This window comes from Rattus rattus, chromosome 11, assembly GCF_011064425.1.
Source record: "Rattus rattus isolate New Zealand chromosome 11, Rrattus_CSIRO_v1, whole genome shotgun sequence".
Taxonomy (NCBI): domain Eukaryota; kingdom Metazoa; phylum Chordata; class Mammalia; order Rodentia; family Muridae; genus Rattus; species Rattus rattus.
The window spans coordinates 73,847,399-73,871,816 of NC_046164.1; the positions used below are offsets into that span (position 1 = coordinate 73,847,399).

The 24,418-nt window shown below is 48.4% G+C and overlaps 1 protein-coding gene across 1 annotated transcript; it reads left to right on the forward strand.

Annotated features, from left to right (window-relative positions):
* The first annotated feature begins 1,227 nt into the window (after window positions 1–1,227).
* On the forward strand, window positions 1,228–24,220 carry Nipsnap1 (nipsnap homolog 1). The gene is made up of 10 exons (XM_032916411.1): window positions 1,228–1,348; window positions 13,439–13,566; window positions 13,775–13,820; window positions 14,078–14,172; window positions 18,812–18,882; window positions 19,009–19,149; window positions 19,425–19,456; window positions 19,767–19,861; window positions 21,275–21,358; window positions 23,145–24,220. Exons 1-10 carry the CDS (start codon window positions 1,251–1,253, stop codon window positions 23,207–23,209), a joined length of 855 nt encoding a protein of 284 aa, XP_032772302.1. The 5' UTR covers window positions 1,228–1,250; the 3' UTR covers window positions 23,210–24,220.
* Window positions 24,221–24,418: the final 198 nt, after the last annotated feature.

A 24,418-nucleotide genomic window follows, 5' to 3' on the forward strand; every position in this document is an offset into this window, starting at 1 on the left:
TGGCTAACATCTCTGCCCTGGAGGTTTCAGTCAGCAGTAATTGCATATTTGTCTGCTCCCCCAGGCCTTGGCTGCCAAGAAGTACAGATAGGACTTGTTCAGTCAACCTTGCTGTCTCAAGAGCTTGGATGAGACCTAGCTAGCCAGACTCACAGTTTGAAGCACTCTGGAAAGTTATTTATGCTGGCTATAGATCCCCACACCCCAGCCACACAGAGCAGGGATTACAGTCAGTGGGTTGGCATTCTTTTGTTGGTATGTCTCTGTCCCTGGGTCCGTCTCTGATTGTGTGGGCTGAGATAGGAAATAGGGGCCCCAGGTGAAGAGATAGTGGAGAGAAAATGGCTTTTTGTTTGTTGTTGTTTTTTAAATTCTGTAGCCTCTTGTCTCAGCCTCTAAGGTGCACCACCACAATCAGGCTTTGGAGAAAGAGCATCCTGCTTGTTCAGGGTCTTGCCCATCTGTCTCAAATGGCTGGAGACGTTCAGCCTTTAAAAGCTCTTGGAGGAGACCTGAGTTTGGATTCCAGCACCCATTAGAGTGCCTCAAAACCTCCTTTAAAACTCCAGCTCCAGGATATTTGAGACCTCGGGCATCCTCAGGCACACACACACACACACACACACACACACACACACACACACACACACAATCTTTTTAAAAATGTTCTAGAGTTTGTTCTTTTTTTTTTTTTTTTTTTTCTTTTTTTTTTTTTTTTTTTTTTTCAGCTGGGGACCCAACCCAGGGCCTTGCGCTTCCTAGGCAAGCGCTCTACCACTGAGCTAAATCCCCAACCCCGAGTTTGTTCTTTTGATGAGATAAATATTGTCTGTTGATGCCCTGATCCAAAAGAACACAATGTGTAAACAGAACACTTGCCTAGCCACGTGTGAGGTCCTGGGTTCCACCTCCAGCACCCAAGAAGGAAAAGAACTGACAGGCACACATAGTTTGTGAACAGGGTTTGTATAAAGATTGTCTCTGGTTTATCCTCAGAATGTCCAGGACATTCGATGCCCGCAATTATCGAGATGAATAATTGGAAAAGGTCGTTGAAAAGAACAGGGCCGGCTAACTTCTGTTTCAAGAGCTCGGACGTGTGGGTTTGGAGTGTAGATCTGTAGATTTGGGGGACTCCCACCTGATTGCGTTTGAAAGGGAGGCTGGCGAAGGGAGGGCGTGGTTTTCTCTAGTCCTGCCTCCGCCACTGGGCTGGGGCGTGGCCTTCCTCCAACCTGCTCCGGTCCAACATGGCTCCGCGGTTGTGCATCATCTCTGCAGCAGCACGGCGGCTGCTAAGGAAGCCGGGACCCTGTGCTGGGGACCTCGCGGCTGCGGGGGCTGTGCGGTGAGAGGCCAACGGGGCTGACCGCGTGCCCGGAACAGGGGCAAGGGAGGGGGCTGGAATGAAAAGCAGAGACTCTCGGGCTTGGAATTCAGGGGTTAAAGGCAGAGCTGCCAGGATGTAGGCCTGAGGGGAGGCCGAGAAAGAATGGGGAAAGTGAGGATATGGGGAGGGTTTGGTTTTTTAAAACAGGTTCATACTACATGTGATTCGACCTCGGGATCCTCTTGCCTCTGCCTCCTAGATTGTACTGGTATGCACTACCTTGCCTAACTGGGCAGGTTCTTTGTCCTGTTTGGGACCTGGATCTGGGCTGAGAATAAAAAAAATGAAGTGAGTGGGAGGGACAGGTCTTGAGCCCCGGAGTCCGGGCAAAGGCCGAGGATAGTGGCAGCCTTTTGCCTGGCCTTTGTGACTTAGCACGCACCGGGGTCTTCTGAGCCAGGCAGCTCCACCCTCGGGAAGTTTTAGAAGGAAGGAGAGAAGGACTGTGGTAAGGTGGGGATTCCCAGCATGATTCTGCACCCTGGTTTGTACAGGTGGGTCAAGAGAATGGGGTGGGAGCTGTTCAAGGTCAGTCCGTGCCATGTGGAGGCAGCTCCGATGTAGGACCCAGGTCTCATGATGCACTCTGCACTTTGTACCACCGCTAGTGGCCTCCTACGAGAGAGGCTCGACTCTGGCTTTGGAGAGCTTGGCTTCCCCTGACTGGCTCTGGGCTACTCCTCCCTCCTCGATGCCACGCCCAGTGCTATCCCCCATCTCTGCCCTTAACACCGGGAGCTCTTCTGACCCTTATCATTCATGTTTCCCCAGCCCCACATCCTCACAGGTTTTAGGACAGGGTATGTGCAAAGAACATTGACTAAAGAAGTGAGGACACTTGCCCTCACACCTGTGGAAAGGGATGTGTGTCGCTCCTGCCCCAGTCCGAGTGTAGCCATGGAGTTCCATTAGAACTCTGTGCACAGAGACTTTTGGAAAGCTCAAATACAGGAGTTGGGACATGTGCCCTTCACCTTCCGTGCTGGGCAATGAGGGAGAAGCCGACATTGGGAAATGAGCCTGAGTGTACCTTGTGAACTCAGCCTTTTCTGGAGGGATGACCTTGGGTAGGAGGAGAAGACAGGATGTCTGATAGGATTGTTTTCTATTGCTAGGAAAAGAACTCGGGTTCAGGTATGCTAGGCTAGTGCTAAACCATAGTATCTCCAGCCCTCATTGGATTTTTAAGGCTTAAAGAGACAATACTTGTGTTACCCATTGCCCAAGCTTATGCTTCAAGCAATTTCTGTCATTGTGAGAATTGAAAGGACATCCAGGAAAATAATCTTTTATAAAATTAAAGAAATTTTTTAAGCCTGATAGTGGTGCACAGCTTTAATTTAAGCACTTTGGAGGCAGAAATAGTCAGATCTCTGAGTTCAAGGCCAGTTTGGTCTACAAAGTGAGTTCCAGGACAGCCAGAGCTACACAGAGAAACCCTGTCTCAAAACCAAAAGAAAAAAAAATTATTTGGGCCAGGTACTTAAGAGGCAGAGGCAGGAGGATCTCTGAGTTGGAAGCCCTCATATTTCTACATATCCAGCTCCAGGACAGTTTGGACTACATAGAAAGATAAGCAAATAAAAATTATTCTGGAGACTAGAGAGATGGCTCTACACTTCCAAGCACTGGTTCTTTAAGAGTACAGGGGTTGTTCTCAGCACTGGCTCACAGCTGTCTCACAGCTGTCTCACAGCTGTCTCACAGCTGTCTCACAGCTGTCTCACAGCTGTCTCACAGCTGGCTGTTACTCTACTTCCAAGGGATCAGACACCCTGGTGTCACACCGGTACCAGGTATGCAAGTGGTGCACATGTAGGCAAAGCACCACACATAATTTAAAAACTATTTTGTGTGCATATGCAAATGAACATTTGCTTTCCTCTGTGTGTGTGTGTGTGTGTGTGTGTGTGTGTGTGTGTGTGTGTGTGTACATACTATAGCACATGTGTAGAGGTCACCTTGTGGCTCCCAGGTCTCTAACTCAGATTGTCAGTCTTGGCAGCCAGTGCCTTTACACTAGCCTGAGATCACCTATTTTTTTATTTAAAGAATTTTACTTTTATTTATGTGTGTGTAGAGGGGAGGGAGAATGAGAATCTGCACATGAATGCATGTGCCCACTCAGGCCAGAAGACGGAGTTGAATCTCCTGGAACTGGAGCTCCAGGCAGTTCTGAGCTGCCCCACCCGTGTAGGTGCTGGGAACCGCCCTTCTCTTAACCACTGAGCCAGGTGTCCAGCCCACAAGATCGTCTTTGGTGAGACGGTGAATCCCACATGAAGATACTGAGACCGAGAAAAGACAGGACAAGTAGTTCTGTTATGTGACAGACACACCCAGAGGCCACAAGGATGGGGGAGGGGCTAGAGGCAGCCTGCTGGTTCTGATTTAGTAATTCTGGATATTTGATGGCGAGCCTCAGTTTCCTTCAGTGTAAATGGGCACGGTGATTCCTGCTATGCACTTTCTCCAGGACTGCTGTGAAGACACCAAGCACCAACCCAGCCCAGTAGTGACTTGCATGGTTTTATGCTCTGGTCCTACACTGAGACCTGAGACCACGCCTTCTTGCTGACCTTCAACCTGTTCTCTGACTTTTTTTTTTTTTTTAAAGATTTATTTATTTTGTGTATATGAGTACACTGTCACTGTCTTCAGACACACCAGAAGAGGGCATCAGATCCCATTGCAGATGGTTGTGAGCCACCATGTGGTTGCTGGGATTTGAACTCAGGACCTCTGGAAGAGCAGCCAGTGCTCTTAACACCTGAGCCATCTCTCCAGCCCTCTCTGACTTTCTAGAGTCACTCCTGAGGCCAGCAGAAATTCTTTCAGCCTCAGAGATTTGGGGTAAAGAGACAGCATGGTAAGCCCTTTACATGATGTGCGATCTTGCTGGCTCCTTATTGTTTTAAAAAAATGTACTGTGATGGGAGAGGTGAAGATGATTAAAACACATTGTACAAAATCCTCAGAGAACTAATACATTTTTAAAATGTACTGTGAGGATTAGCTTTCAGTACATAGTAGCTGCTTGTCTTGTCTTAGTCAGGGTTTCTATTCCTTCACAAACATCATGACCAAGAAGCAAGTTGGGGAGGAAAGGGTTTATTTAGCTTTCACTACCACATTGCTGTTCATCACCAAAGGAAGTCAGGACTGGAACTCAAGCAGGACAGGAAGCAGGAGCTGATGCAGAGGCCATGGAGAAATGTTACTGGCTTGCTTCCCCTGGCTTGCTCAGCTTGCTTTTTGATAGAGCCCAGGGACCGCACCACCCACAATGGGCTGGATCACTAATTGAGAAAACGCCTTACAGCTGGGTCTCATGGAGGCATTCCCTCAACGGAGGCTCCTTTCCCCATGATAACTTCAGCTTATGTAGAGTTGACACACAAAACCAGTCAGTACACTGCTCAGTAAACAATGCTATTAGCCAGGCTTAATGCTGTATGCTTGTATTTCTGTCACTGGTAGACTGAGGCAGGGGAATCATGAGTTAGAAGCTAGCCTGGAATATATAGCAAGACTCTTGACAGAAACAAAAAGAAATTCTTGTTGCTCCTACACTAATCTTGTTAACAGAACTCTAGTGAGTTTTGCTGGGTTTGCCTGTTTGTGTGTTTATATGTTTCCCCTTGTGGGCAAGCATTCTCCACCGAGCTATATCTACAGCCCCAAACTTTAGTTCTTATAGCTAAAAACATCTCTCTTGCGGCAAGCAGAAGCATGGCCCCTTTCTAAAGTCAGGCAGCTAAAGTTGAGATGTTTTAGGACCTACAGAAAGCTGAGCTTCCTAGTCTAGAAAGTTCTGAGGTTCCCGAGCCGTCACACTTGGAGTGTCATTGGCAGTAGAGGTGTGACATCTAACTGCCTAAGGAGATGGAAATGTTTCAGTCTAGGTCAAATAATTATCGAGCTGTTGTGTCAGAGGCATTATGTTAGGCCTCGTGGGGGATGGGAGGGTGACAGTCTGCATAGTCTGTCACTTGCTTTAGAGCTGTGGGAAAAGACAGGACTGTAGGAAATGAATGGAAGAGTTGAGCTGAAAATGTTTTCCCAGCCTCTGCATACCTGTTACCATTCCTAGCCTGTGGTACCCATTTGGTTAGGTTTTTTTTTTTTTTTTTAGATTAAACGACGTGCTTTATTTATGTGTCGGTTTGCATGAGTTTATGTGAACCGTGTTTGTGCAGGAGCCTGCAAAGGCCCGATCTCTTGAAACTGGAATTGTGCTACTGGGACCCGAACTCAGGTCTACTGCAATAGCAGTAATTGCTATTAACCACTGGGCCATCTCCAGCCCTTGGTTTGTGTTTTTGACACAGAGTCTAACTTGAGCTAGCCTGGAACTCTCTCACAGACCACACAAAGTTCTACCAGCCTCTGCGTCCTGACTGTCGGGATTAAAACTGTGTGGCACCAAGCCCAGCCTGCTTTCATCTTTAATTATGTGTGTATGTGTGTATCTGAGTGTGGATTTGTGCATGTGAGTGTAGGCTGGGTAGACCTTAAGAGCCCCTGAAGCTGGAGGTGGTTGTGAGCCACCAGACATGGGTGCTGGGACAGAACCCAAGTCCTTGACAAGAGCAGTAAGTGCCATCTTAACTGAGCCATTTCTTTCTTTCTTTTTTTTTTTTTTTTTTTTTGTTCTTTTTTTTTGAGCTGGGGACCAAACCCAGGGCCTTGCGCTTCCTAGGCAAGCGCTCTACCACTGAGCTAAATCCCCAACCCCAGCTGAGCCATTTCTTTAGCCCCATGAGTGTGTGTTTTCTTTTGGGGACAGGGTTTCCTCTATGTAGTCCTCCTTGTCCTAGAACTCACTACGTAGCCCAGGCTAACCTCAAACTCACAAAGGTTGGGACTGAATATGTATGCCACCATTTTTACTGGTTTGTTTTTTTGTTTTTTTGTTTTTGAGACAAGGTTTCATCTAGTCCAAACTCACTGTGTGCCTGAGGATGACTTTGAACTATTATAGATGTGCTTCACCAAACCTGGCCTGGTAGGCTTTAAAAAGTCTGATTGGGGGGTTGGGGATTTAGCTCAGTGGTAGAGCGCTTGCCTAGCAAGTGTAAGGCCCTGGGTTCGGTCCTCAGCTCCAAAAATAAAAAAAAAAGTCTGATTGGGGTTGGAAAGATGGTGTCATAGTTAACAGTGCTGGCTGTGTAGCCATGAGACCTGGGTTTGGATTCCAGCACCCATGTGACAATGGGTGTGGTCTCTCATGTGCCTGTGGCCTCAGTACCATAGTGGGCCGAGACAGGAAGATCACTGGGACTTGCTGGCAGTCAGACTGACCCAGGGGTGGGAGGACAAACACATAGGTCAAAGAGAGGCTCCACCCTAAAGGAATAAGCTGACCTTTTCTTGTATCACAAGCGCGCACACACACACACACACACACACACACACACACACAGTAACCATGCATGGTGCATGTCTGTGATTCCAGCACTTCCAGGCAGGATCACCAGTTTGAAGCCAACCTGTGTTGTGTAGGGGTTCCAGGCTAGCCCAGGCTGAGTAATGAGCCCCTCCAATAAAAAGTTAAGTGGCTGGGTCCACCACAGAATCCCGACCCCAGAGCTTTTGTGCCATAGTCTGGGGTGGAACCTGAGAGCTTTGAGTAAGTCCTTAGACTGTGCCGATAGTGTTAGTCTGAGAAGCACGGTCGTAGGGAAACTTGCTCCAAAATTCCCAGATTTAAAAGAGATCTAGAATCTCAAATGGAGCTGTAGAGACATTCAGACATTGCCTTTTGGGCATAGAGTTAGGCAGTGGTTCTCAACCTTCCTAATGCTGCAACCCTTTAGTACAGCTCCTCATGTTATAGTGAGCCCCGACCATAAAACTGTTTCATTGCTACTTCATAACTGTGATTTTGTTACGCTTAGGAATTGGTTTTTTTTTGTTGTTGTTGTTGTTTTGTTTTGTTTTTTTTTTTTGGAGCTGAGGACCGAACCCAGGGCCTTGCGCTTGCTAGGCAAGTGCTCTACCACTGAGCTAAATCCCCAACCCCACGCTTAGGAATTGTAACATGAATATCTGACATACAATTCCCAGAGGAGTCCGGACCCACAGACTGAGAACCCTGGAGCAGAGGCATAAAAGTGCTTTACGGTTGGGGAGATGGCTCAGTCTGTGAGGTGCTTGCCATGTAGATGCGAGAACTTAACCTCAGCTCTCCAGCATCCATGTAAAAAGGCACCTGTAACTAAGATGTGTCCCTGTAACTAAGAGACAGAAGGTTCCTTAAGTTTGCTGGCCAGCTTGTCACCCATTGAGCTCAGGGTTAGTAAGAGATGATGTTGCAGAAGCTTGGGAGAGCAGTAGATAGTTAATGTCAACTTCTAGCACTTACTCATGTGCTCACACATGGATGCACACCTCTGCGCATGCGCGCACGCACACACACACACACACACACACACCCGCACACACACACACACAAGCACGCACACTCTTACACACAATGGATGCTCAGACACACAAGTACATGTACACACACATGAATGCATACACACTCTCACACACAGACACATGTGCACATACCTGCATGTGCTTATACACACGCGCACACATGTGCAGATGATGCTTTAAAGAACAGCGTCCAGTGCTCATCTGGCACATGCCAGGCCCTGGCTTCGGTCCTAGCACTCTAGGAAACAAAAATATTTTACAAAAATTGAGGGGCAGACTAAGGAGAGGGGGAAATGGGAAGGAAGAGAGCCATTAGGAAGTCAGGAGTAGCGATGTTAGCTGCTGTCCACCATGCTAGCCCCATCCTCCATCCCCTATTTTACAGATGAGAGAAAGGTGAAGCATTAGCTGCATTTGTCCACCACACTAACAGTGTGACTGGCATGGAAAGGCTCCCCGAGTCTGAGTTCACATTCTGGGTCAAGGTCTCCCTTTTCTTTTCTTTTCTTTTCTTTTCTTTTCTTTTCTTTTCTTTTCTTTTTTTTAAAAGATTTTCTTTATTTTATGTATGTGAGTACACTGTCACTGTCTTCAGACACTCCAGAAGAGGGCACTAGATCTCATGCGGTTGCTGGGAATTGAACTCAGGACCTCTGGAAGAGCAGTCAGTGCTCTTAACCGCTGAGCCATCTCTCCAGCCCCCACTCATTTTTTAAACACAGATTGAGTACGTGCTGTGCGTTAATCTTGTTCCAGTTACTAGAGACACAACAGAGCACACCAGGTCCCCACCTGTTTTTGCAAGGGTTTCATTGCTGTGAAGAGATACCATGACCGTGGCAACTCTTGTTTCTTCTTTTTCATCTTTTTTTGAGACAAGGTTTCTGTGTGTACAGACCTGACCGTCCTAGAACTTACTTTGTAGACCAGGCTGGATTTAGATTCACAGAGATCCTCCTGTCTCTGCCTCCCAAGTGCTGGGATTAAAGGTGTGTACCACCACGCCCTGCTCATGGCAACTCATAAATGCAAACATTTCACTGGGACTGGCTTACAGTTCAAGGGGTTTAGTCCTTTATCATCATGGTGGGAAGTAGGGCAGTGTCCATGTAGACATGGTGCTGGAGAAAGAGCTAGCTGAGAGTTCTACATCTCGATCTACAGCAGCAGAAGGAGACTGTGCGCCACACTTCCTCTAACAAGCCTCCAATCAGGTCACACCTAATAGTAACACTCCCTATGGGTCAAACATTCAAACCCAGGAGTCTATGGGGGCCCCTCCTACTCTAACCACCACACCACCCTGGTGATGTGTCATGGTGGGTGGGTGGGAGGCAAGCAATAAAGTGTAATAATCAACCAAGCAAAAAGAAGTCTTTTGGGTTTTGGAGTGTTTAATTTCCCCCCGGTGCTGGAGATGAAGCCCCAGCATGTCATGAATGTTGGGTGGGCAAATATTCTCCCGTGGAACTATATCTCTAGCTTAGGCCTAGAGCTTTACATGTTCCTGCAGAATGGAACAAGGGAGCAGAGTGAGAAGCTTGGGCAGGACAAAGGTAGGAGAGTATCAGGAATTCACTGGCAAAATGAAATCTGAACTCTTTTCTTTTTTTTTTTTCCAGAGCTGGGGACTGAACCCAGGGCCTTGCGCTTGCTAGGCAAGTGCTCTACCACTGAGCTAAATCCCCAACCCCCCCTGCCCCTCCCCCAACTCTTAACAATGTGCACCTGAGGGCTGGAGCGATGGCTCAGTGGTTACAGGGGGCTGGCTGCTCTTGTGCAAGACCTGGGTTTCAGTTCCCAGCATCCACATGGTGGCTCCCAACCATTTATAACTCCAGTTTCTAGGGATCCAATGTTCTTTTCTAGCACCCGTGTGGTGTACATATATACGTTCAGGTAACCGCTCAAAGTAAATGCATCCTTTTTGAAATTGTACTTAAGGGTGTTGGCTTGAAATTGACACTTCCCTTGGGGTCTGAACAAGTCTCTTATTACATTTTTACCTGTAGAAAAGATCTTCCCGGGGTAGTGCTCTCCTAGAGAGCCAGGGTTTAATTCCTGGCACCCACATGATAGCTCACAACTGTCTGTAACAATAGTTCCAGGGGATCTGATACCAACTTCCAGCCTCCCAGGAGCCAGGCATGGAAGTGGTACACAGACGTGCATGCAGGCAAGATATCTGTATACATAAAGCAAAATCAGAATAATAAAAAAAAAAGAAAAGACCTAGCTGGGTGGGCTGCTATGTCTTGCTTTCTTAACACATGGGAAACAGACCTGCAGGCAGGATTTGAATGGTAGGAAGACGAGAAGGTATTATAGCTCCAGGAACCTACTCTCCCTCCCCTCCCTCCATTCACCCTCCCCTCTCCTCCCTATTCCTTCCCCCTCTCCCCCTTCCCCTCCCCCCCACAATTCTTTCCCTCCTTTTCTCCTCTCCCCACCACTCCCCTCCCCTTCCCCTCCCTTTTCCTCCTCCCTTCCCCTCCCTTCTCCTCTCCTCACCCCTCCCCTTCTCCTCTCCTCACCCCTCCTCTCCCCTCCCTTCCCCAGCGCTGAAGCCCCAGCTCACTCTTCAGGCCTAGGCACTGGATATTTATCTTGGCCACTACTGATGTTAATGAGTTACTGGGAGCCTAGCTCTGGAGCAAAGGTCTGGGTGGGCAAATGGAGCCACTTTTCTGCCTGTCACTACCTCCTCCTGGGACAGCAGCCCAATCCATTCTGAGCAAAGGCCATACCCTTCAGTGCCCCACTTGAGGGGCTGGTTTTCAAATGCCGTTCTCTGATCTGTCCTCATGAGTTTAGAAGCTCTTAAGCTGGGGCTGGAGAGATGGCTCAGTGGTTAAGAGCACTGGCTGCTCTTCCAGAGTTCCTGAGTTCAATTCCCAGCAGCCACATGGTGGCTCACAACCATCTGTAATGGGATCTGATGCCCTCTCCTGGTGTGTCTGAGGACAGCGACAGTGTACTTACATATAGAATAAATAAATCTTAAAAACAAACAAACACCTGGCTGCAAGCAAACTTGAAAGAAAGAAAGAAAGAAAGAAAGAAAGAAAGAAAGAAAGAAAGAAAGAAAGAAAGAAGTGTTGTTTCCCTGGAAGGTCTGCACTTGGCGTTACGTGAGAGCTTGCAGCTACACTCATGTTGGACCTAAGACATGCCTGGGAAACCTAGAGTTCTTACTTTTGATTATGGCTAAGCCATGGTCAAAGGGGACTGGGATTTGTGTGGGGCGTCAACTCTCATGAGCAGCAAAGGACGAGATAACTTGTAGCTGGGACTTTCCCAGCTCTAAATAACCTTATATGATGTTTGAGTGACTAAAGTAACTGGAGGGAGATAGCTGGGTGTCAGTCTTTTCCAAGAAGGTAGAACCCCCCTCTTCTCTTTCAGAAAATGAAGGCTTAGCATCTTGGTGAGCCTCTTTCTTTACTGCAGCACCAATGACCTGCATCAATCAATAGTTTGGTTTGGTTTGGTTTGAGACAGGGTTTCTCTGTGTTACCCTGGCTGTTCTAGAACTCACTTTGTAGACCAGGCTGCCCTCCAACTTCTGCCTGCCTCTGCCTCCCAAATGCTGGGATTTAAGGTGTGCACCACCACTGCTCAGCTGGTTACTGTAATTACTGTGACCACATCCCCACCCAAGAAGCAGTTTTAAGGGAGAAAGAGCCGACTCTGAGTGTACAGTGCATCATGACAGTCAGAGCCAGATGTAGCTGGTCATATTGTGTGCAGTCAGGAATCAAGGAGATGAATTCAGGCACTGATCGGGTCTTCCCTTTCCAGCCACTGTGTAGGGTGAGTGAGTTTTCTCAGGTAAACCTATCTGGAAACACCCCCACAGAAATGCCCTTTCTGTAGTTTTAATTGTCTGCTAGCAACTGGTCAGAAAATATGAAATGAAAAATTCTAGAACTAGAGCACATTCACAGACATTTCGTTATGGAATAATTGTTTTAAACTTTGAATAAATATATGCATATAAAAATATAATATATGCTATATGAAACATTTGGGGAGAATGATGTCTGCCATAAAACTTCACCAAGGCATGAACAGAGAGTTTACTGAAAAACACTGCAAGAAAGCAGGAGTTCCCTGAGAGGGAAGTCACACCTCTGAAAAGGAATAGTTAAGGGGGATATTACTTGGTTTTCCCACTGTGAGATTCTTAGGGTCATATTTGAGGGAGCACATGGGCCTCCCATTATTTTGCTTAAGTCAATCTTATGAACTGGTTGTTGATGTGAGGTGCCGTGAGTCGTTAGGGGTTTGTTCCAGATGCCTGGATGAGACAGAGGATCTGGGCTGGAGAGATGGCTCAGTGGTTAAAAGCACTGGCTGCTCTTCCAGAGGTCCTGAGTTCAATTCCCAGCAACCACATGGTGGCTCACAACCATCTGTAATGGGATCCGATGCCCTCTTCTGGTGTGTCTGAAGACAGCTACAATGTATTCAAACATATACAAATAAATAAAATTTAAAAAGAAAGAATAGCTTTTTAAAAAGACATCGTGGGCGGGGCACGATGGTGCACACCTTTAATTCCAGCACTGGAGAGTTAGAGGCAGGTGAATCTCAGAGCTTGAGGCCATCCTGAACCTACAGAGTGAGTTCCAGGACAGCCAGGGCTACCCAGAGAAACCCTGCCTTGAAAAACCAAATCAAACCTAAACACAAAAAGGTATCATGAGTCAGGCCAGGTTGTTAAAGTGTGGCTTTTGCTTTTACATTTGGCCTTTGTTTCCTGTGAGCCAGGTAGTCTGGGGTTGCGATGTTGTAAGGCAAGGATCTAACTACATTTTGTAGTAAGTTCTGGAGATTGTACCAAAGTTTGATATTTGTTGACTCTGCTGAGATCCGGTAGAAGGCTTTTGAATTGACGGTATCAAGGACCCGGTGAGCGTGTAAGTGGTCATACTCTATCCCAGGGTTAATTTGGAGGCCTTTCCAGCCAGAAGAGCCACATCTGTCCCATGCCACAGGGTCCAATGACTTGGAAGGGTAAATGACTGGGCAAATGGCTGGGCTCCCAGAGGGGCCCAGGATTTGAATTCAGAATTCTCAGTTGTGTTCTCCTTTCTTCATGTACATGCAGAGACAAGAGCTGGGTGAGGCAGGGAAAGCTGCTGGTGCTACAGAGCTTCTGTAGCACGTGGAGGGAATAGGAAGAAGAAACTTGGAAAATGATATCACAGGACCCAGAAAGGCAAAAGAAAGAGTCGTGGCTACTCATGAGGGTAGAGGGATGGCCTGCCTTAGAAGGTCCAAGGGTCCTATGTAGTAGGTGTCAGGCAAGGTGAGTTTGGGGGTTAACTGTCCTAGCAGCAGGCTGCAGTTGTGTGGCCAGAGGTGCTGGAGAGAGGTGGCAGGCACGGCTTCCTCTCCTGGCCTCCTAGGCCCTACAAGGGTTCCAGATGCAGGTTGGGCAGCTGGGATCTCTCGAGGACACTGTGTGTACCCAGACGATGCTGTTTCACTCTCTGTAGCTGCCACGGGATTCCATGGCCTCATTTCCAGAAATGTAGGTCACGAGGCTAGGGGAGCATGGGAATTATTGCGGTTCCTGGGCCTCCACATGTCCCTCTCAACTCCTCTGTCCTGCAGATTCTATTCCAAGGACAGTGAAGGCAGCTGGTTCCGCTCCCTCTTTGTTCACAAGGTGGATCCTCGGAAGGACGCCCACTCCACTCTGCTGTCCAAGAAGGAGACTAGTAATCTCTACAAGATCCAGTGTGAGTAGCTACTAAACTGCCTAGCTCCACCCTCAGGCTTTTGTGGGTGGAACTGGAGTGAAGAGATGAGAGGATGAGGACGGCCCATGCTGTCCTGAGAGCCTTAGCCCTATTTGGCCTCACTCCCACACCCCTCCTCCACACACACATACATGCATGTGTAAGTATTACACGCACCTCACTTCCTGCCCTTTGTCCTGTGTTGCAGTTCACAACGTGAAGCCCGAATGTCTGGATGCCTACAACAGTCTGACGTGAGTGTCATCAATTGTTCCCAGTCGCTGCTGAGATGTGTGGGCTAGGGGCCCTCTTTCCCAAGAAGGCCTGGAACATCCCCTGCCCGTTCTTCTGACACAGTCAAGGGACGTAGATTCTAGAGCCCTAAGGGCTCTCCCCTACCTCTGCTTCTTAGAGAGGAGACAAGCTCAGTCCTGGGGCGGGGTTGGAACCTCTATCTCAGGGCTCTTGGTAGCCAGTGCGAGCCCTGCCCCTCCCTATGCCCCTCCCACAGGGAGGCTGTGCTGCCCAAGCTGCACCTGGATGAGGACTACCCCTGCTCGCTTGTGGGCAACTGGAACACGTGGTACGGGGAGCAGGACCAGGCAGGTGAGGTTCCCTTGTCTCCGGTGCCCCTGCTGCCACCCAACCCCGGTCTCCAACAGCTCTCGTATCTGTCTGCCCTCCTCTCTCTCTGCAGCATCTCTGAGGTTATGGGGAAGTGTGTTTCTGTCATATCTCATTGCCCTCCTCAAACGCCTGCTGGCTACTTAGTGTTCTCAGGCGCCCCGAAAGGCCTGAGAATCCTTCCTTGCCAGGTTCATAGCCGTACTTCACCACATCCTCTGCTCACTGTAGTGCCCTGTGTAAGACGCCTCAGTTCCCCAGCCAGAACCACTCTACCTAGAACCGTTCAACTCTGGTTTTTCCTCCCTTGCCTTTTTTACTTGGTTCGGTTTACCTGTTTTTGTTTTTGTTTGTTGTTCGTTTGTTTGTTTGAGACGGGTCTTACCGTGTAAGTCCAGGCTGACCTCTACCTGGTACTCTTCCTGTCTCAGCCTCCTGAGTGCTGAAATGCTTTGATTGTCTCTTGTTTTGCTTGTTTTTTGAGACGGGCTTTCTCCGTGTCACCCTTGCTGTCCTAGAACTCGCTATGTAGACCAGGCTGGCCTTGAACTCAGAGGTCCGCTTGCCTCTGCCACTTGAATACTGGGATTAAAGCTGTGGTTCTCAACCTTCCTGATGCTGCTACTCATTAATACAGTTTCTCATGCTGTGGTGACCCCCAACCAGAAAATTATTTTCATTGCTACCAGATAACCATACTTTCGATATTGTTATAACTTGTAATGTAGACATCTGATCTCTGCCCTCTGTGAAGGTTGTGACCCACAAGTTGAGAAACAGTGGATTAATATGACCATACTTGGCATATTCACATGCCTCTTAAAGTTATTTTCAAATCTGGCTGTCATTTGTCTGTCTGTCTGCATTGTGTGTGTGTGTGTGTGTGTGTGTGTGTGTGTGTGAGAGAGAGAGAGAGAGAGAGAGAGAGTCTGATGGCTGCGTGCGCTTTGAGAGAGAGAGAGAGAGAGAGAGAGAGAGTGTGTGTGTGTGTGTGTGTGTGTGTGTGTGAGAGAGAGAGAGAGAGAGAGAGAGAGAGAGAGAGAGTGTGTGTGTGTGTGAGAGAGAGAGAGAGAGAGAGAGAGAGAGAGAGAGAGAGAGAGAGTCTGCGTGCGCCTTTGCTATGCCTATGAAGGTCATTGGACCATGGTTCTCCTCTTCACCTTGTTGAGGCGGGGTTTCCTTTGTTTCCGCTGCTGCACAGCATGCACTCCAGTCTAGATTACAGATGTGCGCTTCTGCACCTGGCTTTTCATTTTGGTACCCGGGAGCAAGTTCTGGCAAGATCTTTTCCCTGCTAAGCCATCTTACCAGCTCTCACCCGTCTTATGGTTTTATATTTTGGTGAAGTCTTCTGAAAGACTGGATTCTTTGTACTTTTACTGGGTCAGGGACTGTCCCTGGCCCTCTGACCTCTACCACTTGGCTCTTCATTCTCTGACCATGCACCCTTAGCTGCCAATATACTTGTCTGTCTTCTTGTATAGGTAGGGAGTTCTGGGGGGTGGGGGGTGTCAGGGTCTATATCTCTTTGTAATACTGAATATCTAATAAAAATATTTCCTCTCTTTAAAAAGATTAGCGCTGTAGGGGCTAGAGAGATGGTTCAGTGGTTAAGAACACTGGCTTGGGGGTTGGGGATTTAGCTCAGTGGTAGAGCGCTTGCCTAGGAAGCGCAAGGCCCTGGGTTCGGTCCCCAGCTCCGAAAAAAAGAACCAAAAAAAAAAAAAAAAAAAAAAAAAAAAGAACACTGGCTTGTTCTTCTAGAGGTCTCAGGTTCCATTCCCAGCATCCACATGGTGCCTGGCAAGTTCTGTAACTTCCGGAAATCCCACACCCTCTGCTGGCTTCCACCAGCACTACATGCACACAGTGCACAGAGAAACATGTAAATACTTCTAGATATAGAATGAAAAAGTAAATAGTCCTCAAAAAAAAAATTTTTTTTTCAAAAACTTTAATGCTACCTGGAGAGGTAGGTCAGCAGTTACAAGCAAGACTGCGTTTGCAGAAGACCTGAATTCAATTTCTGGCACCCATTTAGTAGCTCATAGCCATCCACAATCCAGTTCCAAGAAATTCACATCCTCTTCTGGTCACCAGGGGTACCAGGCACACATGGTGTATAAACATGCAGGTAAAGCACTCGCTCATATATATAACATTGATCTTGAAAAACAACGACAACAAAAATTGAGACAGGGTTTCTCTGTGTAGCCCTGGCTATCCTGGGACTCTGTAGACCTAGAATTTAGGAGACTGAAACAGAAGGATTGCTGCGAGTTTAAGGACAGACTGGTCGGGTTGGGGATTTAGCTCAGTGGTAGAGCGCTTGCCTAGGGAAGCGCAAGGCCTGGGTTGATCCCCAGCTCCGGAAAAAAAAAAAAAAAAAAAGGACAGACTGGTCTACAGAGTGAGCTCCAGGCCAGCCAGGTGTTTCAATTCCTTGGTCATCTTCCACACACAGCAAGTGGCCACTGACAGGTCTGCCTGGCCCCCAGCTGCTATCGGTAGAGAGCTGTAAGCATTGCCAGTGTGGTAGAGTACGGTTTGGGATGGTACAGCCGACACAGTCCTCAGCTTCGCTTGCACACTCCTGACAACAGGCGCCCAGTACCTCATCAACCAGCCTGTCTCAATTCCGATAAATATGCGTTTGCAAAAAGAGAAGAAAACAAAACAAAACAAAAAAAAACCCCACGAGCCTAGCATGGGGGTGCACATCTGTCATCCCAGTACTTGGGAAGTAGAGGCAGGAGTTCAGGGCCAGCCTGGTGTACATTTCAAGTTCTGGCCAGTGAGGGCTGCATAGAGAGACCCTGACTCAAAAAGTAAAGTTGAGAACTCTGTCAAGGGGAAGGGGAGCTCTCTGTGACCCTCTGCTCTGTCTTGGTCAGAGCACTGATAAACAAGGACAAGCCATTTGTCCTCAGCTTAGCACTGTGCTTCCTTTAATCTTTGATCACCTTGATCTCCTTGTCTGCCATAATCAAATGCCACAGACTCAAAGAACACAAGTGCAGTCTTCAACGTTGGAAGCCAGAAATTAAGATATTGGCTCTGTCTGGGCTTCCTCCAAGGCCTCAGGGAGGATCCTTCTTGCCTCTTGCAACTTCTGGTTGCTAGAAACCCTTGGCATTCTTTGGCATGTGGATACAGCAGTCTGAGAGAGAGAGCTCTGCGTTTCCTGTGTTACGTGGTATTCCGTTTGTGTGCGATCTTCCTCTCCTGGATCCCGGGTTGAAGTTCTATCCAGTGTTATGTACACTTATCTCAATTATCCACAGAGACCCTGTTTTCAAACAAGGTCACATAGAGAGGCTCTGACGGCATACATTTTGAGGGGCTACTATTCAGGTCACGGAGAATATGACTGGAGGAAATCTAATAGGACAAAGAGTTCTCAGGGAGAATGAGGCTGGTCTCTCACTGGACCTCTACCATGCCTCCATAGTCAGTCTCTTGAGTGTCCGCCAGGAGGTCATGTGTACATTGGCATCTCTGTATGTATCCTCCTACCCCTAACCACACACTGGTGCATTCTTGGTATCCCAGTTTATTCCTTAGTTTGTTTTTCTCCCCTTCCCTTGCCGCCTTCTTCCATCCCTCTTTTCCTCGTTCTCTTCTCCTTCCTTCCTTTTTTGAGACAGGGTCTTATACAGCTCGGGCTGGCCTTGAACCTTCTGACCCTCCTGACTCCTGTGTGTCACCAGCCAGTGCAGTTTTATGTAGTGTTGGGGGTTTGGAGCTAGGACTTTGTGCAGGCGACCAGCTGAGGTATACTCCCAGCCTGCTTCCTGTCTTTTTTAGGCGGGGTTTCCCTCCGTTACCCAAACACTGGCTCAAGACATCATCCTGAATCAGCTTCCTAAGTGGCTGGTACCATAAGCCCCCATCTCCATACATAGCTGCAGCTATCTTTCTTTCTTTCTTTCTTTCTTTCTTTCTTTCTTTCTTTCTTTCTTTCTTTCTCTTTTTTTTTCTTTCTTCCGTCTTTCTTTCTTTCCTTAAGTCCATCGCCTTGGAAGGTTCCTGTTTTGTTACTGTTGTTTGGTTGTCTTTGCAGTGCTAGACAAGGATGGTGGGGGGTCTCCTGCTGTTAGGCCAGTGGTCTAGCCTCTGCTACAGCACCAGCCCTCTTAGAATGGCCTGCGTCTGTCCATCAGACTTACTCCTCATATCCGTCCTGCCCCTCACAGTCTGCTGTCCATCTGTGCATTTTCTGCTGTTCCAAGGATGGCAGACACTCAGATCATCTTTTGCTTGGTTTTGTTTGTGATGCTGTGGGTGAAAGCTAGGTCCTTCTGCATGCTAAGCATGTGTTTTATCAGTAGCGACCCCTTGGCCTCATCTGATCCTCTTTTTGCTAACATTTAAGGAATGTTAGTGGGATTTTCTGGACGAGGACATTGAGTCCCAGAAGGAGTAAAATGCCATCAAGTTGAGCAGAGCTAATGGTCTCCTGGGCTTACCACTAAGGTCACCCCCCAACCAGTTCTACGCCTCGCCAAGACAAATGGAACAAGGGGACCTCCTCTCTGCTGCCATATACAGTCCAGCCTTGCTGTCAGTTGGTTGGGCAGGCTCCCTGTAGCTCCTTGACCTGTGTTCCTGTCCCCAACAGTACACCTATGGCGGTTCTCAGGTGGCTATCCGGCCCTCATGGACTGCATGAACAAGCTAAAAACCAACAAGGTATCCCAGCATCCTGTGTGCATGTTGCTTCCAGCCCAGCCTTGTGTGGAGGGGAGTGTGGGACAGGTCACACCGACAGGGTGGCATATTCCCCTGCTTACTATGCCTACGATGCTCTTCCTCCAGGAGTACCTAGCGTTCCGGAAGGAGCGGAGCAAGATGCTGCTGTCCAGGAGAAACCAGTTGCTTCTGGAATTCAGCTTCTGGAATGAGCCACAACCCCGAGCTGGCCCCAACATCTATGAACTGAGGACATACAAGCTCAAGGTACCTCACTTCCAACAGAGCCCCCTTTGCCCTCTACCCTCCCTGCTGTTGTGTGACTGTGCAAGAGCTCGGGGTAGGACGGCCTGATGCTTCTCCAGCTTTATGGGCTCAGAGCCAAGGTATGTGCATTGGCGTGCACAGCTGCATATCAGATGGGAGTCGGGGCCTAGGAATGAGGCCTGTGGCTCTGGGAAAGGCTAGTTTCCCATCCCTGCCCCTGTGATGCTGGGAGTCCAGGTGGGGCTCACTTCCTCCTCTCTCTGGGTCTCTTTCAGCCAGGAACCATGATCGAGTGGGGAAACAACTGGTGAGTTGGCACTGGGGTTGAGAATGTGGCCGTCCCTGCTGTCCTGGGACATTAGGGAACAAACCCATTAGGTTCCCAGTGAGCTTTTTCTGGGCTGTGTCCCAGGAGCCCAGCATGCTCTGGTCCTTGAAGCTCTCAGAGAAGGATCCTCCGGGGCAGTGCAGGGTCTCTAGGGAAGTGCGGCCAACTAGGCAGCAGCTGCACTCCCAGAAGCCATTCCCTGGGCCCCGCTTTGGACCCCTTCTAAAAATGTAGCCATCTTGGGGGACCATTGGCTGAGCTTCTGTCCTGTGCTCCCTGCCATTTCCAGGGCTCGGGCCATCAAGTACCGTCAGGAGAACCAGGAGGCGGTGGGAGGCTTCTTTTCACAAATTGGAGAGCTCTACGTGGTACACCACTTATGGGGTAGGTTGGAGTCACTGAAGCCTTTGTCTGTCTCTTCATAAAACATGTGGATGCGTTTGTGCTCCTATAGTTCTAACATCCTAGCAGAGGAAGACTGCACCCTCAGACATAAACTAGCAAAAAGGACTCATTTCACCATGAGACATACGGGGGGAGACTAGGCAGGGGAAGACAAGGACTCTTTTTTTGAGTAGACAAGATCGTTCTGAAGGGTGAAATACAAATCCTGACTGAAGGGTGAGAAAACCAGCGATGAACTGTGGGAGGCAAGGGGGTGCGGTGAGGTTTCCAGTGGGAGGAACTGTATGTGAGGAAGAGAGTCAGGCAGGGGAGCAACTGGGAAGAGTGAAGATGGGCTGGAGGAGGACAGCTACCAGATCAGGCTGGGCCCCCACAGGCTGTGGGAATGAGTTGGGGTTCGTCACGGCTGTGGTGGGAGGAGGCAGCGACCCCATAGGAGTTCTGTAGCTGCCACATGCTTTGCGGAGAGTGCCTGGTGGGGATCAAGGTAGGGAACCAGGCAGATGACATGGGCTGAGTTCCTGTAGTTGCGCCAGCATGCTCAGATTCATTTTTCTATGATCGGTGGGACTTGAGGATAGATTGCTGGGGGAGGAAGCAGAGAAGGAAGGAGAGGGTAGGGGGAGCATTGTGACTCATCCCTAAGCAGCTGCGTGCCTTGTCTAAGGCAAGGGGGTCTAGGAGAGGAGCTAGGTCATGGGATTGGAGGGTAATTCTGGGAGTATTATGTATTTAGGATGCCGATGCTAGGCTAGTCGGATGGCTCAGTAGGTGAAGACACTTGCCACTAAGCCTGACAACCTGAATTTGATTTCCAGGATCCACAAGGCAGTAGCCATCTGACTCCTGCCATTTAACTTCCGACCTCCACACACTCATTCCCCACTATAAATGTATAGGCAGTAAAAAAAAAAAATAATAAGATATATATGCATCCAACTAGAAATATCACATGGGCACTGAATGTAGAAATCCAGGGGAGAATTTGAGACTGGAAAGGAGTTGCCAATGTATGTGTATGCTTCCAAACCCCTAAGCCCTACCAATCCTCTCACAGGGCTTTCCTCCAACAGTCTGCATTTGGCTTGTTTTCTGCTAGCTCTGGAACGTAGATTCTAATTCCTTAGAGCGCTTGTCTTCTCGTTACCCAAGTTCTTCTGTCATCCCCCCTCCTTTTTTATTTACGTTGTTTGTAATCATCTGAAATTAATCTCTTTAATATGTGTGACTGGATGACTTTAACACAGCAGTGTCTGTTGACAGTCTGAGGGAGAGGCATCTGGGGAGGAAGGGATAGTAGGGATTTGGGACAATGGGGGAGGCTCCCACCCTCCATGCTGAGGGAGGGATCAGGTAGGTTCTCTGAAGAATGAGCCTGTGCCTTTCTCACAGCCTACAAAGATCTGCAGTCTCGGGAGGAGACTCGAAATGCAGCCTGGAGAAAGAGGGGCTGGGATGAAAATGTGTACTATACAGGTGAGTGTTTCCTCTGGGGGCCGGTGGCACCTTTGCAAGTAGTCTGCTGGGAGACCTGGGGATGCAGGGCTTTGCGAGTTTCTCTGCAAGGACAGTTAACATCAGGCAATCACCTTCAGTGTAGGGACTCGCTGTTTTATTTATCTTCTGTTGTACTCCCCACCCCATCCCCTCACCTTTGGAACCAATGTCTTGCTGTATTGCCTAAGCTCATTCTGAGTGAACATTTTCCCTCAGTCTTCCAAGTTGCTGGGTTTATAGGCCCGAGCCACTGTGTACAGGCGGGAACTTACTTTGACACGAATTTGACATTCCACATGATACAATGAGTCCTGAGGCTTTAGGACTCTAATACAGAGGTGACCTCTCTGTGACATGTGACCCAGGGTCAGTTCTGCACCTCTCAGAGGTTGCCTTCTTGTCAGGTGGTAATGTAGATGCTATTCTGGCTGCAGGGAAGACTGGGAGTTAGTTTATGGAAAGGGCTTTGCCCTGATAACGTCAAAACATGCAGCAACTTTTTTGAGTGAATTTTCCCTCAAACTGTTGCCACTGCTAGAAGCACAAAGATGCATGCAGGGTGAACAGATACTGACTGTGCCTTCAGTATGTGCTGGACGGGGGGTGGGGGGGTGGGGGGTAAGTGGGGCGTATGAATAAGCAGGAGTCTGCCCCGCCCTCAGTGCCTTTAAGGTTAATCTTCCACACCTCTGCTGGGTTACAAGAGCATGTCTGGGGGTTGGGGATTTAGCTCAGTGGTAGAGTGCTTGCCTAGGAAGCGCAAGGCCCTGGGTTCGGTCCCCAGCTCCGAAAAAAACAAAACAAAACAAAACAAAACAAAACAAGAGCATGTCTGCTGAAGGAGGTGGCGTGAGCCTTGCTATTCCAAGTGCTGACAGCACTGGCATCCAGTTACTTCAGAAAAAATGCCTAGTTAGCTTCTTCTAACCTTCTGTGAACTAGATTTGTAGGGATTTGTATACACATCAGAGTCTGGGAAATTAAGCACAGTACTTCCTGGGCCCAGAACCTGGGCCGGAGAGGTGGCTCAGTGGTTAAGCACAATATTGTTCTTAGAGAGGACCCAGGTTCAGTTCCCTGGACTCATCCTGGGAGGCTCACAGCTGCCTGTATGTAAATCGAGCTCCGGTGGATCTGATGTTTTCTCCTGACCTCCGTGGGCACTGTACTTGTGTAAATACCCACATGTGGACACATGAAAAATAGATAAAAATCCTTTAAAAATAAAAAAATCTATCCTCCCGGGGACTCTCCCATGGTATCTGTCCCTGCACTGCGTGGCCTCCTGAGCTGTACCAGGGGCAGTTGCACCAAATCAAATCTCTGGCCTTATAGCTTTTGCCTTGCCAGTGTATACTGCTACAGTCCTCTCTTGCTTCCTGTTTTGGTGTTGGGATCGGCATACACTTCGTCACAGAACCGCAGTCCTGACCTTAGGATGGATCATTCTTCTTCAGCCGACCTCTGTGTCCTTGTTTTCATAGCATTAGGCTTCGTGTGTCTTGTTTGCTTTGGAAGCACTGAATCCGAGGGTTCATATACTACCTTAGTGTACTACCGCTGAGCTACCTCATTTTCACATAGAAAATGGATAAAAGTCCCCCAAATATTCAGCTTATTACTACCTAATCCTGCCTCAGAACCATAGGCACTCTCAGATGTCAGTAGGGACCCCTTCCTGTCACAGGCTTTTGTGAGTTTTTGGGTGGCGACTAAGGGTACCCTTGCCTCAGGCGCCCTGTAACCTCTGCTTTTCTCTCCATAGTCCCTTTGGTTCGACACATGGAGTCACGAATCATGATCCCCCTGAAGATTTCTCCTCTCCAGTGAGGCTGGCACTGCCTCCACCTCCTTCCCTTTCTCCTCTGGAGTAACCTGGAACAGAAGAGCTTCTGGGCCGGCTGGCAGAGTTTTTCTCTCAACTCTGGAAGACTTCTGATGGGTGGTGTTTGGCTTAGAAAAAGATGACGTTTTCTGAGAACTTAGTCTGTCTATCCCCATCCAACCTCTCTCCCACGCTGGATGAAGTTTTTAATGCCCCTAACTGCAGAATAGCAACCTTTCCAGCATTCACACATTTTCCCCTTAAGATTCGTTATGTCCAGGACAGCACGTCCCCAGCTAACACTGTGGCCATGGCTAGCTGTTAGGAGGTGTGGTGTGAAAGGATATCAGACCAGGTATGGCCCAGGAACTCTCTGGTGTCTTATTTGTTAAAAAAACAGCAAGCCTGAGCCTTTAAAAAAAAAACAAGCAAACAAACAAACAACAACAACAAAAACCCCTGGAACTGCCATAAACTCTGAAGTCATCGAAGTCAGGAGGAGATCCAGAGTCCTACTTAAAGGGTTGGGAAAAGGATAGGAATGGGAAGGGTTTGGATACATGAGACAGGCTTGACGCAGGAATCTTTCAGAAGTGGGGACATAGGATTCAGAATTTGAAACGCAGAATTAGGAAGCTAGAACAGAGATGACAGAGAATCTTAAGGGAGGACCCTGTTCCTAGACAGGTGGAGAGGCTTAGCCATGTTTTCCACACAGCGCGGTTAGAACATGCATATGCCCCAGCTCTTCTGCACATCTTCCTTCCTACAGGCAAAAATACAGGCTGAGACCTAGAGTCCCATCTTGAATCCTTTCTTTCCCAACTTGACATCCTGTCAGCCAAACCTTCATTTTGCAGAACCAGTAGGCCTGTGGAGTGGGTTCAGTGATTCTGGGGTCTCTTCAATGACCCCTCCCATACCTCATGAACCCCCTGCTTAGCATGGTTTTTGCTACCATACCAGGAGAATGTACTGGAATAGTTGATGGAACCAAATTAAATATTTACTGTAAATTGTGGTGTTGTCTTCATCTGCAAGGAATCTCAGTAGTTGTCTAAGGCAAGGCAGCGTTCAGTTGGCAGAGGAGTATGTGGCCTAGATCTAGGGAACGCATCTTCAACTTCACCCCAGAGCAAGAGAAGGAACTGTTTCTGCACAGCCAGGTAGTCACCGTATATGGTCCAAGTCACAAACAATCAATTTACTCCAGA

What these genes read in the sequence shown, in the direction of transcription:
- Nipsnap1 (XM_032916411.1), top strand. Translation starts at nt 1,251, where the DNA reads ATGGCTCCGCGGTTGTGCATCATCTCTGCAGCAGCACGGCGGCTGCTA. An exon ending in CGGGGAGCAGGACCAGGCAG is followed by an intron (nt 14,173 to 18,811) that starts GTGAGGTTCCCT and finishes TGTCCCCAACAG; the next exon opens with TACACCTATGGCGGTTCTCA. An exon ending in TGAAAATGTGTACTATACAG is followed by an intron (nt 21,359 to 23,144) that starts GTGAGTGTTTCC and finishes TTCTCTCCATAG; the next exon opens with TCCCTTTGGTTCGACACATG.